The sequence below is a fragment of the Cheilinus undulatus genome, linkage group 23 (assembly GCF_018320785.1).
Source record: "Cheilinus undulatus linkage group 23, ASM1832078v1, whole genome shotgun sequence".
Lineage (NCBI taxonomy): Eukaryota > Metazoa > Chordata > Actinopteri > Labriformes > Labridae > Cheilinus > Cheilinus undulatus.
Window position 1 is genome coordinate 28330178 of NC_054887.1, and position 13813 is coordinate 28343990.

Genomic DNA, 13813 nt, shown 5'->3' on the forward strand with positions numbered 1-13813 from the left:
AGGAAGAACTGATTAGATTTTGGGACTGATCCGGATCACCGTCTGGATCAAGGAATTTTTTAAAGGATTCTCTACTATTGGGAGATAGGGCTAATGGCAGAGGTCTGTGCTGTTACCAGTTTACACCAGGAGATGGCGGACATGAGTAACTTCAATCCCAGCAGCATTTTTGGGTGTGTTTCTATTCAAAGTTTTGGAGTTTATAGAGTTTGAAAGACGCACGCCCGGTCAAGGAAATGAGTTGGAGCGTTACAGAGAGAAAGAATTGTAGTGAGAATACTACAATAGAATAGAGGAATATTCACCCTCTGCCATGACATCCAGTCGTCTGGTGAGACCATGGGTGAGACTGTCAGTGCATCTGTTGGCACCGGCAAGAAATGCTTCCACCAAGATAGTGCACCCATAGCGAAGCCAAGGGAGGGAGTAATTGGCGAATGCTGTGGTGGGGGGCAGATGGGGACGGATCCAGGAATCGTTTTAAAAGATTCTTCACTAATGGGAGATAGGGCTAATGGCGGAGGTCTGTGCTCTCCGGGTGCTTTTCTAGTAGTCTAATGTTTAGCAACATTGCCGGGTTCTGAAAAGTCATCTAATTGTAAGGTTTGGACTAGCTTTGCATAAATAAATCCATCATATGTCAAAATGTCATTTTTTTCCTTATGGATTTTTAAGTTAGCTTTGTAAGTTTGAAACCATAAAGCTATCTCAACTAGCATGTAGTAAATGCAACCATTTAGCCATAGACTGCAGACATCATGGTAACAGTTGATACACATGCACATCAAACACATGCAAACAGTTTTCAAACAACGGGCTGTGGACACTAGCAGAGTCATATTTGCACAAAATCCGGTAATACTACACTACTCTGTCAGCTGAAAAGGTTCTTTGCCTTTTCATAACGTCTCTACCAGATATCTCTGTTTGTCAACAAATGATGTCAAAGAGAGGGAGGCTCAACAGCACTCCCTGAACTCCAAACTGAATTTCTGCTTATTGCTGTTGTAACAGAATGACTTCTTGTCTTTAAGGGTCCACATTTCTTTTAACAAAGGTTCATTTTCTGCTTGTCAGGATGCAAGATTTTTAAAACTTAAATATAATTCTAGTAAAAATCAGAACTTAAAAGTATCTGTTTTAACACAGCAACAACAAAATTTCAAGTCCCAGTACCCTAATATTGGGTCATTTCTTGTTTTAGTTGCCGACAAATTGCAGGCAAACTTCTGAACTGCATTACCAGTGTATTTTTCGCAATTTAGATTTGCCTCTGTCTGTCTTTTTTGGCTGCTCTTGGCGGAACTTTGACTGATCAGCTACATTTTTGGGGTACTGTGTTAAACTATAAATCGTTAAAATAACAGAGATTATATTGGTTTATAATGTAAACCAAGAAGCATTGAAATACTGAAAATTTTTGCAACCTCGGTGCATTGTTTTACCTTTGAACAGATCTAATGTTTGTCAGATATTTGTAAAATAGTAAGAAATGCCTTTAACAATGACACTCTGCTATCTTTAAATATCTCTTTCTGCCTAATCATTACTCCAACAAAGATATTTCAAGTAAAATAGAGAAAATTGAAATGCATGAATTTGTGTGGTGTGGTTTAACATTCATGGCATAATCCTGCAAGAAACCCTGTTATTCCTGTGACCTGGTGTCTCGTCTCCTTTTGTTGTTTTCTGTGTCACGACTTGTAATTTTGTGTCCTCCTCTAGGTATACTAACAAACCCAGCAGGCCAGCAGAGTCACCTTCAATCATGTCTCCATCATTGTGTTGACACCGACAGCTTCCCTGACACTCTGCTGACAGACTGACAGAGGGAGGCAGCTAGAGGCTAGCCAGCCAGCTAGCCAGCTAGCATGCAGAAGTTGCCCGGGGTTTCCAAGAGGCGGCGCTGCTGAGAGGTGAGCGGTCGGAGCAGAGAGCATAGCCGCCGAGGCGGACCATGGATGACTTCACTACCAGGACGTACGGCACCAGCGGCCTGGACAACAGACCTCTGTTCGGGGAGACCTCGGCACGGGTAGGAGCCTGGAAGAAGTGTGGCTTGTGCCAGGATTCAAATGATCATTATGTTTTCAGCCAGTTGCCTTAATTCAGCATGAATCTCAATGTTTGACAGCAAAAATGTGTTAAATATGGGAATAAAGAATGAAATAAGGACACTTTTACCTTCTATAACATCTCCAAATGCTTTCTGAGGGTGATTTGAATCAGTTTCGGACATTTTCATCAAAGATGATCCATAAGAATGAATTGTCAAATATTTTTTAAATACATAATTCTTAAAATAATCCTTTTCTGTATTCTGGAACTAGTTGCTTGAGCTCCTAAGTAAATTTGTGCCTTATTTTACAATGCGTAAATCCTGATAAAGTAGATTTTCATCATTTTTCCCAAGAGATAAATGGATGAAATTTACTCTGTTCTTCTTTATATTACCAAGAAATCCCACAGAAATGTATGTGTAATATATATATATCTGTACACTGTGTTTATGAGTAGGTGGCACCTATTTTTGATTATGGAAATATGATGCTTTATATTATGATATTTTTCTTTTCTTGCAGGATCGAATCATCAACCTGGCAGTGGGGGGATTCACATTTTTGGTTGTTTTAGTGAGTACAAATCTAAATGCCATAAAATGCAGCATACACATTAATGCAGCTTTATTATAACAATCAGAATCGGCTCTGTTGTCCAGGTGTATTTATGCACACAAAGAATTTCAATCTGGTTAACTTTCTATGTACACCATATATTAAACAAGTCTTTATAATACAATAAGGAAGCAGTGAGAAGTGAAAGTGTTTTCCTTTCTTTTGTTGGCTTTTTGGATTGGTAGTCAAATGAAATCCTGAGATATCCCAACCTCTCTGGGATTATGGGATTGTAACATCAGTTTACTGCTTACTGTGTTACTTTAAATTTGGATGATTCATAAAAATAGAAGTAGAGAGAATTACAATAATCTTTTCATGTGGCTTGCTGAATTAGTGAAATTAGGAACAGAACAAGATCAAAGTTTTTTCTCAGTATCAAGTGCACTGTTTCGTATAATTTGAGGATTTCACATTAAGTTATTTATCTGTTAGAGATACACGGTTTTGCTGGATGTTTTTTTTTTTTTTTTTTTATCATCACTTCTTTTGGTGTAAAATTCCCACCATGCCAACATTTTTATCATGTTTGACCATGAAAACAGATCAGAGTTGTTCAGCAGGTTGCATCTTCTGTCCAATAAAAAAACCTCTTCTCTGCTACATGTGCTAAATATCAGCATTAAATAATATAGCAACAAAAACATCGCTACTTACATGATTTCATAACCCATGTTATTTTCAGATGGCCCATGTTTGCGAAAATATTAGCCGATACTGAAGTGAAATACATTCGTGCGTCTTTCTTTTTATTTTGTTTAAGAAAAACACTAAATTTGATATATCTTTTATCATTGAGGATATTTGAGGGAATAAACTAGGGGTGTCAAAGGATGAACATTTTTAATTGCGATTAATGTCAGAATTTCTGTAGTTAATCATGATTATTGCACCCTTTTTATCGCACTTTAAAATTCCACTTTTTTGCATTTTTAACTGTTTTAGTGTCAATTTGGATTTTTCTACTGTCTTTAACTCAAAGTAGTTAACTTCCTGTTTGGACACAGACTTGCTTTTATTGAAGATCCCTTTGTTTAACTGCTCTGTCTTAAAATGCATCTACCTATTTTCCCAACAAGCCAGTTCCAGTGCTGGAGCTAGTTAGGAGTTTCTTCAACGTAAGAATCGTTGACTTTTCCCAAAGCTGTCCCCCCCAAATAAACAGTGCAATTGTTGACAAACAGAGCATCTAACAGTGTCTGAGTTTAAGCTGGGAAAAGAAACACGGTGCAGTAAGATTACCAGTTAATTGCCGCTAATGTCTACACCCTGTTGTTAACATGTGGAGTACATGCATATGCACCCATTCAACAGCATTATAACCAGCTCAGCTCTGGACCTAAAGCATAACGTTTTGCAAAAGTCATCTTGTAAAAGCCTGTCCAGTATTTACTTTAGCCTGGCCTCTTGCTTGGTCTCTCTGTCCTCTTCGTTCTCTTAGGGTATATTCACACTAGGCAATCTGTACCATGCCTGAGCATGCTTGTACCCCAAAGTCTACTTTCTTTGACCAGTTTAAGTGCCTTGTACTCTGGTCGGGCGCAGTTACTATCATGTTGTCTATTTATTTCTCCCTTCGTGCCGACTCTGAGACAGCAAGTTTTGCTAAGAGACAGGCTAACTGGCTTCTTTTTGGCTGAGGACTGGTGTATGAACTAGTGCTGTAAAGCTGTACACACTGCTGAAGTTGCATTGTACTGAAAGCAACCAGGGTGCTCTGTGGAAATGGGATGGATGCCATTTTACCTCTTGAAAATTCTTGTACAGTTAGGTCAACTTTTAAGCTGCTATTTCTGGGAGAAAAGTTCCACATTGTTGCTATAAGTGGAAGTAGCTTTGATAAATCATTAGATAGCATCTACATTTTTAGTTGATTACATTTTACGGTGCTGACTGGAAACTGCAACGTAACTTATGATATAAAGACAGTGTAGTGGGTTAGAAAGGGCTGTATTTACTACTGAAAAGTTCCACTAGAAGCAGACATACTTAAAGCTAAAGGATCAGTAGTTCTGGACTGCAGGTTAACTTTAAAAGCAGCTGTGCAGAGACGTTTACTATATGAGCTTTCACTTCGAATGCAGTTCCACTGTTGGCATCAGACCAAGTGTGAAGGGATCCTTTTAAGTCTCCAATAATCATAATTGATCTGAGGTTCATCCTGTAGACTGATTTATACTCTCACATGCTGCTGATATTACACTTCTTATTTTAGCACAGAGCACTGTCAGAAGTCTGAAAGCTGAAAATCATGATAAATGTTCAAAGCATATTTGCTTGAACACATCAAAGGCCTGTGCAAAATGAAGTTAGTGATGTTTCTTTTTTATTAAGCTCATTTCTAACTTCAGCACACTGATTAGTCGACATTTGAGTGTCTTTAAAGGCGTGAATGTGACTCCATGAGACTGTCATGTTGAAAATCACTTTCCTAGACCGTTAAAAATCTGGAATCAGAAAGTGATGCAGTTCAAACAATGACTCATCTGTTCTTACTTCTCCAAAGCGTGGTGTTTCTACATCTATGCTGTTTTTCTGTTTCCTGATTTTCTTCATGTAATAATCTGCTGCTCCTAACAGCTGCTCTCAGACGTGACTCATCCAACGGGCTAGTTTATGTTTCATAGATGGACTGGATCATTATTGTTTCTCTTAAATCCTGGTTATTCTGAAAAGAGAAGTACATCCACTGTCAGAGATAATGACAGGCTTTAAAGGCTGATACATTGAGGTTAAAAACAGGGGTTTACTTCTCTGTCTGGAATTTTTAAAACTTTATGAAATTATTTTAAAGATGAAATCTGTTTCTAATGTTTGTTGTTTTTTTTTCTTTCTAGGTGACTGTTATTAGTTCGTTTGTGTTCCCCTCGCTGCCTCCACGACCGCTTAATGTCTTCTTCGCCATCTGCATCCTGTTAGCCTGCGGATCCACTTTAGTGCTGGTAATATTTATCTTATCAAAACCAGTTCTTCCTAAATTCAGGCATTTATTTTTTTGAAACCAGTTCCATTTTTGTGGCTCTCACAGTAGAATGTCTACAGATCGATCACAACAAACACATCTCTGTAGACATGCCTTTGATAGTGATTTTAATTCTAAGAATGTATCCTTTTCACAAAAAAAAGCACTTGAACTGAAAGTTATTTCTTCACTTCATCCTCATCCTGCTTTTTTTATTTCTTTTTTTTCTCATCTTAGATCTTCTGGTACCGGCAGGGCGATCTGGAGCCTAAATTCAGGAATCTGATCTACTTCATGCTGGCGTCCATCGTGCTGCTGTGTCTATGTGCCAACCTGTACTTCCACGACGTCAGGTAAAGACGGGGGCGAGGAAGAGGAGGAGGAAGAAGGGAAGACATGGCCTTGACAGATGGAGACAAACAGCTGGAAGGACTGCAGACCAAGAGTGAAGGAAGCTCATCACACATTCATGTGAATGAGCAAAATGATTCAAACTTCAGGTTCTCGGACCAAAAACCAGTCAAACTTGATAATTCTGGTGGAAGGAAGAATATCAGAGCTGTTGGTGCTGAAACATGACGCTCTGCACACGTGATGAAGATTTCCGAGGAGACTCCGCTGAAGGATGAACTTTGAGTTAAAAAAGGTGTGTTTACAAGCACATAAACATTTACAGTCATAACCTTTTCACAAAAACAAGCACTTAAACTAAAACGAATAGGTCTAATATGATTATGCAACAGTTAAAGGAAAAATTTGCCCTTTTATCATGTTTATTTAATATTATATATTGTTAGAAATCTTTTTTTGTCTCAGAACGACTGCCAGGAAAAAGGGGCCAAAGTGGTGCTTTCACTGAATGAAGAGGCTTACTGCTATGTTCTCTAAATATCTAAATCATGCCAAATAATGAAGACATAATCTGTTTGTTATTTAATATTTGATGTTTGTTTCCAAGACCAAATTTGTGACAAAGACTTCACAATCATTCCTTCAGACTCCAGCTAGGAAACTAGCTTCCTGCTTGTTTAAACATGCATTCAGGGTCAGAAAATTTCCTAAAAATGAGCTGCAGAAAACACATTAAAGAAACAAACTTCTCAATTTGTTTTGCTTTCTTTATCCAAGACTATACCATATTTCTTTACTGGAAACTTGGCGCCATCTGCTGCTTTTTTAAATAAATAAAATCTTAAAAATCTTGATGGATGGATGAAATAATATTTCTAAATTTGTGGATTATTTTTATAATTGAGGAAATAAACATTATGTTTATAAAATGTCAGTAATCGGGGTTGTATCTGAGGATGCTAAAACTTTAAAAAGTCCAACATGATAAAGAAAATTAGCAAATTCCCACAGAGTTTTGCCAAGTTTTGAGTGATAATTAACTGAAATGCCGAATGAATTTACATTAAAATAGTTGTAGGTTAAAGTCCCTGTGAGGAGCTTTTGGTTTGGGCAGAATATGGTGCCCTTTTCGAACATATCAGAACCTGTTTTTTCTTTTTTTTTCCCTTTTTTTAAATTTCTTTTGGGGGACATTTTTGTCAACCGAGCCACATTGGTGCCCAGTACCTCGCATTCTTGATCAAACCCTGCTTTCATTTAACACAAAAAGGGGCTCTTTCTAGTTAAACAAGTCATCCGACTCCTACCTACAGTAGGCTGAGTCCCATTTCCCTTGTTTCAAGGGGTAGTGGTGAAATTTTCCCCTATGATATGAGATGACCTTCACATTTCCAATACATCATCAGTAGTCCTGCACAACATTTCTGTACATGACTACAGTGCCAGACATTTCTACAAGTGTTTTTGTACACTTCTTGATCTGCCATCTAGCAGATGATTCACAAGGCATTCAGGGAGATTTTCCATAACACTTGATTTGAGGTAAGCTACTGGAAAATGTCTGTTTGAAGGGCCATGTAGCCTGAGCTCTTCATTCTACCCCTCCTTTCTGTCAAGAATCAGGACACCCTACCTCTAGACCTGAATGTGCAAAACTTAGGGGAAAGGCTAAGTGTTAAGGGGTGAACTGGGATTTATTCTACTGTGTAGCAGCAGCAGTGCTAAGTCCTTATAACATATCCAGAGTTTATAAAGCACACTTTTAGCATCTATTTTTCATCAAAAGCATGAGCTACGACATATTTAACAATGTGACCAGTTATGTGTATGGAAAGCCAAGCATGCTACACATCAAGTTTGATGTGTGCAGACTGTACAATTACAAAAAAAGTGAAAAAATGATTATTCAGTTACAAAAGGTTTTCAAAATATTCACATATTTTAAAAAAGTGCTTTTTGATATTGGCTCTATTTGAGCCATTATTCAAAGCAGTTCCTGTCTGCAGAGACACAGAGGGCCACATCACAGGCTCTCTTTCTCTCCATTATGAGCTATTCAGGCTATCTCTTAGTTAAAAGATATGCACAGTTTGGCAAAGTATGACATGATGACAGAACAGTTTGTTATCAGTTATGGTGGCTAATGCTAAGCTAGTGGCAGAAGCTATCAAACATTGATTTAAAGATTGATAAAAAGATGGTCAATGTCAGAGTTACTGGTGTGGATATAATCCATAAATGCCCTGGAAAGTCACCAAAGTTCCAGGCTTGGTAGAAAAGCCTCCATAAGAGCTGCGAAGGCGTGGATAGTGTCAGTAGAACGGCACAATAGAGGGCTTCCAGAGGGAAAATAAAAGGGGCTATGACTTTTGGCTTGAACATTATTTAACTTTATATAACCTGTTTCTTTTCATCATATATGACGTCAGTCTCAGAGGATTAATATGCACAGGGCTATATAACAGTCCAGGGTGGTGGCGCCACATATCACCATTTTTCTGCCTTATTATGCCATTGTGGTATACTGTTAAGAATAAACCTTGTGGAGTGCTGCAGTGTGACTGATGGGTACTTCACAGTACTTCACAACTATTACCACAGGCTAAGAGCTTAACCATTAACTTGCAAGAATACAAAGCGTAACATATCGTACTAAAAGAGTGACACAGCTGCACAGAAACTCTTTTTTTTGACTTGGCTAAATGCAATTGATATAAGACCCCCAAAAGTTTATGTCAAAGCAACTTATATTTCAGGTTTCAAGGTCTATTGATAGCCGGTCTTATTCTGATAGTTTTGTTTGCTTTTGTAGCTCATAAACAGGCATCAATCTAAATTCACTCCTTTAAAGGGACATAAAACTCCTCACAGGTGCTTTAATCTTCTGTAAACTAGCTCATTATGAATCAAAATGTCAATTTTTTGACCAAAAAATGGAAGGAAAATCAAAGCAAAGGCTAATTTTTTACCATACACTACGAAAAAGCGCAACTTCTTGAAAATTAGTGTGGACATTTTTGACTTCATGACCACCTTAATGCATCAATACTGTTGCTTGAAATGCTTCTGCTGCTGTCTGATTGTTTGAAAGGTGCTTCTCTAGCCTTCAGTCCTCCAAAAACATCTACAGCTGTAAACTCTGGGACCAAACTAAACTCTCTTTTCAAGCTTGAAGACACTTTTCTATTTCATATCACCAAGAAGCCAATAGTTTTTTAAAACTGTTTATTTAACGAGGGCGGATTTTTCCTTTAACCAGAGTAGAGATGCAGAGCACATAAACACACTGAGTGAGGGGGGGGTTTGATGTAAGACCCTCCCATTCCAACTGTAGCACACGTTAGCTAACACAGCAATAGCACAGGCAGCTTCAGAGCTCCGTGAAGACAAATATATGCAACAAGTTTGTACGTTTTCTTTCTCTGTGTTTTTTAAACTAATCTGATTATTAGGGTTGGAATTAATGAAGTTACCAAACCAAGTCTCTTTAAGAGGATTTTGTTTTTATTAAAAACTCAAGAAAACTGCCAATTCTTTCACTAAACACTCACGCTGTTGTGTAAGCCATACATGCACTGACACACATATGGGCTGAGAGCAGCTGCACCACTGAGAATCAATGGGGACGATTCACACGGCTTTACGCTGACGCTTCACAGCACATCTTTACATTTCTAGATCACAAGCATTGATGTTCACAGTTCTACATATCACACTGATGTGTCTGCCATTTAAAGTTTGCACTGATTGACCCTTTGTGAAACCCCACCCTCCTTGCTTATTCTACTAGGTTAGACAAACTCTTCAGACTGGCCTCCCATTTAAAACAACTGAAAATACCCTGCAATTGGACTGACTTGATTATATATGTTACCAGTTATACCAGCATGAATATTACCAATTTCTGATGCTAGGGTTACTTGTCCTCCTGTTGCACAACAAGAAGGAAAAAACCCGACAAGAAGAAGAACCTGAGAAAAATTCCGCCAACATTTAACCCCCATTTCATCATAACCCAGCAGACAGTTTATAAAACTCCAAAACAATGTGGATATCATGAGTCAGGCTTGCAGACAGCCTGAGACAACACAAGGTCCCAGTTTTACAGTGGCACACTGAAGAGACTTGGCCCAGTAAGAGTTTGTCTAACCAGTAGAAGGGGCTCTCTGATTGGTGGGTTGTACCAATTCGAGCCAACAAAGGGTCAATTAATCTGCCAATCACAGCTCTTAGCTTCGACTTTCAAGCTTCTGGAGCAGCTTTGAGTTTATTTTTACATCAAAATCAGATCATAATAGTAAAAGTGTTTTCAGGTCTGTTCAACTCTGTATGTTTAGAAAGGTTTGGTTTAAGGGCTAGTCCACATGAAGGAAGGTGTTTTTGAAAACTGAGTTTTTTTTTTGGCTTTTTGTTTGAGGTCACTGTAGCTAGAGCTGGGCAATTAATCGAAAAATAATCGAAACCAACATTGAGAGCCTCTAACCGACGTAAAGCTGCTGTGTCAATCAATTCAATTTTTTCCTCTTTTCTTGGAAAAATTTGACTTTTTAAGAAAAACATTTTCATTTCAGCTTATCTGTGTTTTGATTTTGTTTCAGTGAATAACCAGAAACTGTTAATCTGTGCCTGTTCCTTTCAGTTGTTTGTTCGAAAATTATACAAATATTTACAGAACAAACAGAGTTGGTGGTTGGGGATGGAATAATCGTTCATTAATCATAATCAGGGTAAAAACTTCAATTAATTGTGATTTTAATTTTTGCCATAATCGCCCAGCCCTAATTGCACCAGCCTCTTGTTACTGCTTGCTTACGTCACGACTCTGCCGTGCCCTAAAGTACTGCCCCTCAATGCTGATTGGTCCTGTCACTTTCAAATCGGGCCCAAACTGTTCAGATGGGAGCTTTGCAAGGATTCGCCAGTGAGAAACACCAAAACAGGCAATCCATCTGCTTTGCAAGATTGTGTAGCTGCACCTTTCGAGAAATTCCTTCCAAGATTTTTAGAATTTGTGTTGATAGCGTTTGTATCGAGGAGAAAAAGGAGTTGGAACATCACACTCATGATGTTATCACCTTCGTTTACATGTCAGCAGCGGACAGACTCGTGCTGGCGTTTTTGTTGCTTACTGGACTTTTGACGTGCTTTTTATTGCTCTCCCATCATGCTGATGAATGGAGACGCCTGGATGGACTAAAGAGGTCACTGCTGCTTTAAACAGCACTTCAAAGATGCAAAACCTGCTGCCAGAATCTGCGGTTTTGTCTCTTTGGAGATGACTCAGTTTTGGACTAGACTCTGTTCAGGATGGCGTGACAACTTTGAAAAGGAAAGGTTGTTACAGGGAAATAAGAAAATTCTCATGTAAAGGAAGTCATTGCTGTCTCTGAGTGAGCTCCACAGTGAAGGATGGACTACTGTTGACATGGTGGCTTTTTGCTGTACGTCAGCATCAACGGCGCTTTTTCCCATGTGGATGAAGATGTTTTTGAGATTGTAGTTAAAATTATTTTCACATCAGTTTTCAAAACTAGCCTCCTACACGTGGACTAGGCCTTAGATTGCAGGTTAAACTCAAAGTATATGTAGCTAACAGTGACCCTAAATATGCAATTAGAGTAGAAAGTGCTGGTTTCCAAATACACCCTTGTACCAAAGCTAGACAAAGAAGTCTTGAAACTGGTTGTTGGCACTCTTAAAATCAAAGAATACCTCTTCGACTATCAGAAAGTAATGAAAAATACTCTTGGATTTTAAAATGATGTTTTAAATCATTTGTTCTGTCCTAACACAAGTCGAAAATCCAAAAATGTTACCTTTTCTTGAAGAGAAATCAAAGAAAATCAGCAAATATTCATATTTTAAAGGGTTAAACAGATAATATTTGGAATTCTCTGTGGTAAAATGGTTTGCGTGATTATTTTATTGATAATTAGGTCTTGAAAATGCCAAAATATTTTTGTACAAAACCAAAAGATTATTATTGTGCTATAAGATATGGCCAATATAAAGCACCAAATCCTTTTGTTTCTCTTGATATTGACTGAACTGTTCAATTTATCCCCCAAACTTTATTAATGTTCTATTTTAGATCAATAGATGAACCACTTTATAATCAGTTCTGCTATATGAGTAAGGATGCTTCAGAAATCCGTCCTCATTTGCGTCATGTTTTGACAGATAGTGAAAATTTAAGCCTTTAAAAAACAAAAAACTCTGAAGGAATATCTGTCTCATTTTGATTTATTAATATCTGAATAATGAGGGTTCAGCTAAGTTATCAACAAGTGCTTTTATAGGCTTGGTAGGATTTACAGGAGCTGAATCATTAATGAGGAAAACAAAGATGAAATCAGAAGAAAGCTTTAAAGCGTGAATGCTCCGTGTCTTCTTGTGCAACTTTTACTAAATAAAGCTCAAAGTTTCTGGTCACTGTGGAAGCAGTTTGTCCCTCACAGGTAGCCGTATCATTAAAGGAAACACTATGCGAGTCATTAGGACCAGAATTTAAAAAAATAACTTTATGCTGTTTGGAAAAAGCCGTCAAACTTGAGATAGAAATCAAACTTGTGAGGAAGTGTTCACTGAGGTAATGAATCATGAGGTGGAAGGTCATCTTTCATTCATTTCTGTATCAGACTGTTTTATCGCCCCCTGCTGGCGATGAGAGACTGCATCACTCATCAAACCTCCATGCTACATAAACTCTGCTTGTCATGGATGAAGATAGATGGCATTTGTCTCTGTCGATGAAGGAAAACTTCAAACCGAACTCACTGCAGACGTCAGAGTTGAATCCTCAGCTGTAGCTTTGTTTACAGATGCAAACTTTGGGTAAACACACAGTTTTACTGACAACAAGCAGAGACTGAGGGGGAGACGAGCCCCCGATGTTACTGGAGGAGTCAAACCTCACCACGACTTTAGGATTGTCAAAGCCATGTGTTTCTGTATTTATTTCATTTGTTACATGGAATAAATAACTGTGTATCCTGAACGCCTCCTTGTCTTTTCTTGGGGAAAATAACTTATTTAATCGTTACATAACTGGGCATATTTTTATGTACAAGCATTAATTTTCCCTTTATCTTTACTCATGTTTATTTTGAAGGAAGTATTATACTTCTCCACTTCTTTACAGAGGAACCACAGAGTAAAAACTAAAAGAAGATTACGGTAAGCTTTTAGACAGGTACATGACACTGCCCAGCTGATTGGCTTGGATTTAACACCAAAGATCATATTTTACTTTTTGAGAGTTGTTTTTGGGGCTTTTTACTTTTATTTGGAAGGTTCTACAGTTTGGACTTCACTATTCTTGTACTCTTTCCACCTTCTTCAGAATTATGTCAAGGTCATTGGGCCATCCAGGGCCATGACAAGGCCCAAAGTTTGGCTCTCTTTTAGGGTGTTTTTGCAGAGTACCTACACCAGTAATGCTCTATAACTTGTCAGTGCTTTTGCCAGTCATCCCCAAAGCTCACATGAACTATCACACACCAGGATACAGCCTTCATTGCAATGATCACTCCCAGTCACGCACTATTTGGTGCATGTTTTCCCACCTTTCTCTCCCTGTACTTTCAGTCTCTCTTCAGATCGAGCCTAAAAAGCCCCAAATTATCTTACAGTAAAATCAGATAAAGTGTTGGACCTGCATGGAGATTGGGGGTTTGAATCCCAGTCAGAGCACAGTGAATATCCAGTGTGGGCCCTTGGGCAAGGTCCTTAATACCATGGAACACCTTACACATGTTTCAGATGTATGTCGCTTTGGACAAAAACATATGCTGAATGACTCTTGAACATTACTCCCAACAAGATT

At 38.3% G+C, this 13813-nt stretch overlaps 1 protein-coding gene across 1 annotated transcript; it reads left to right on the plus strand.

Moving 5' to 3' along the window:
- The first annotated feature begins 1729 nt into the window (after positions 1-1729).
- Positions 1730-10823, plus strand: tmem243b (transmembrane protein 243, mitochondrial b). The gene is made up of 4 exons (XM_041780690.1): positions 1730-2035; positions 2583-2633; positions 5513-5617; positions 5875-10823. The coding sequence occupies exons 1-4, from the start codon at positions 1958-1960 to the stop codon at positions 5992-5994; spliced, it is 354 nt and encodes a 117-aa protein (XP_041636624.1). The 5' UTR covers positions 1730-1957; the 3' UTR covers positions 5995-10823.
- Positions 10824-13813: the final 2990 nt, after the last annotated feature.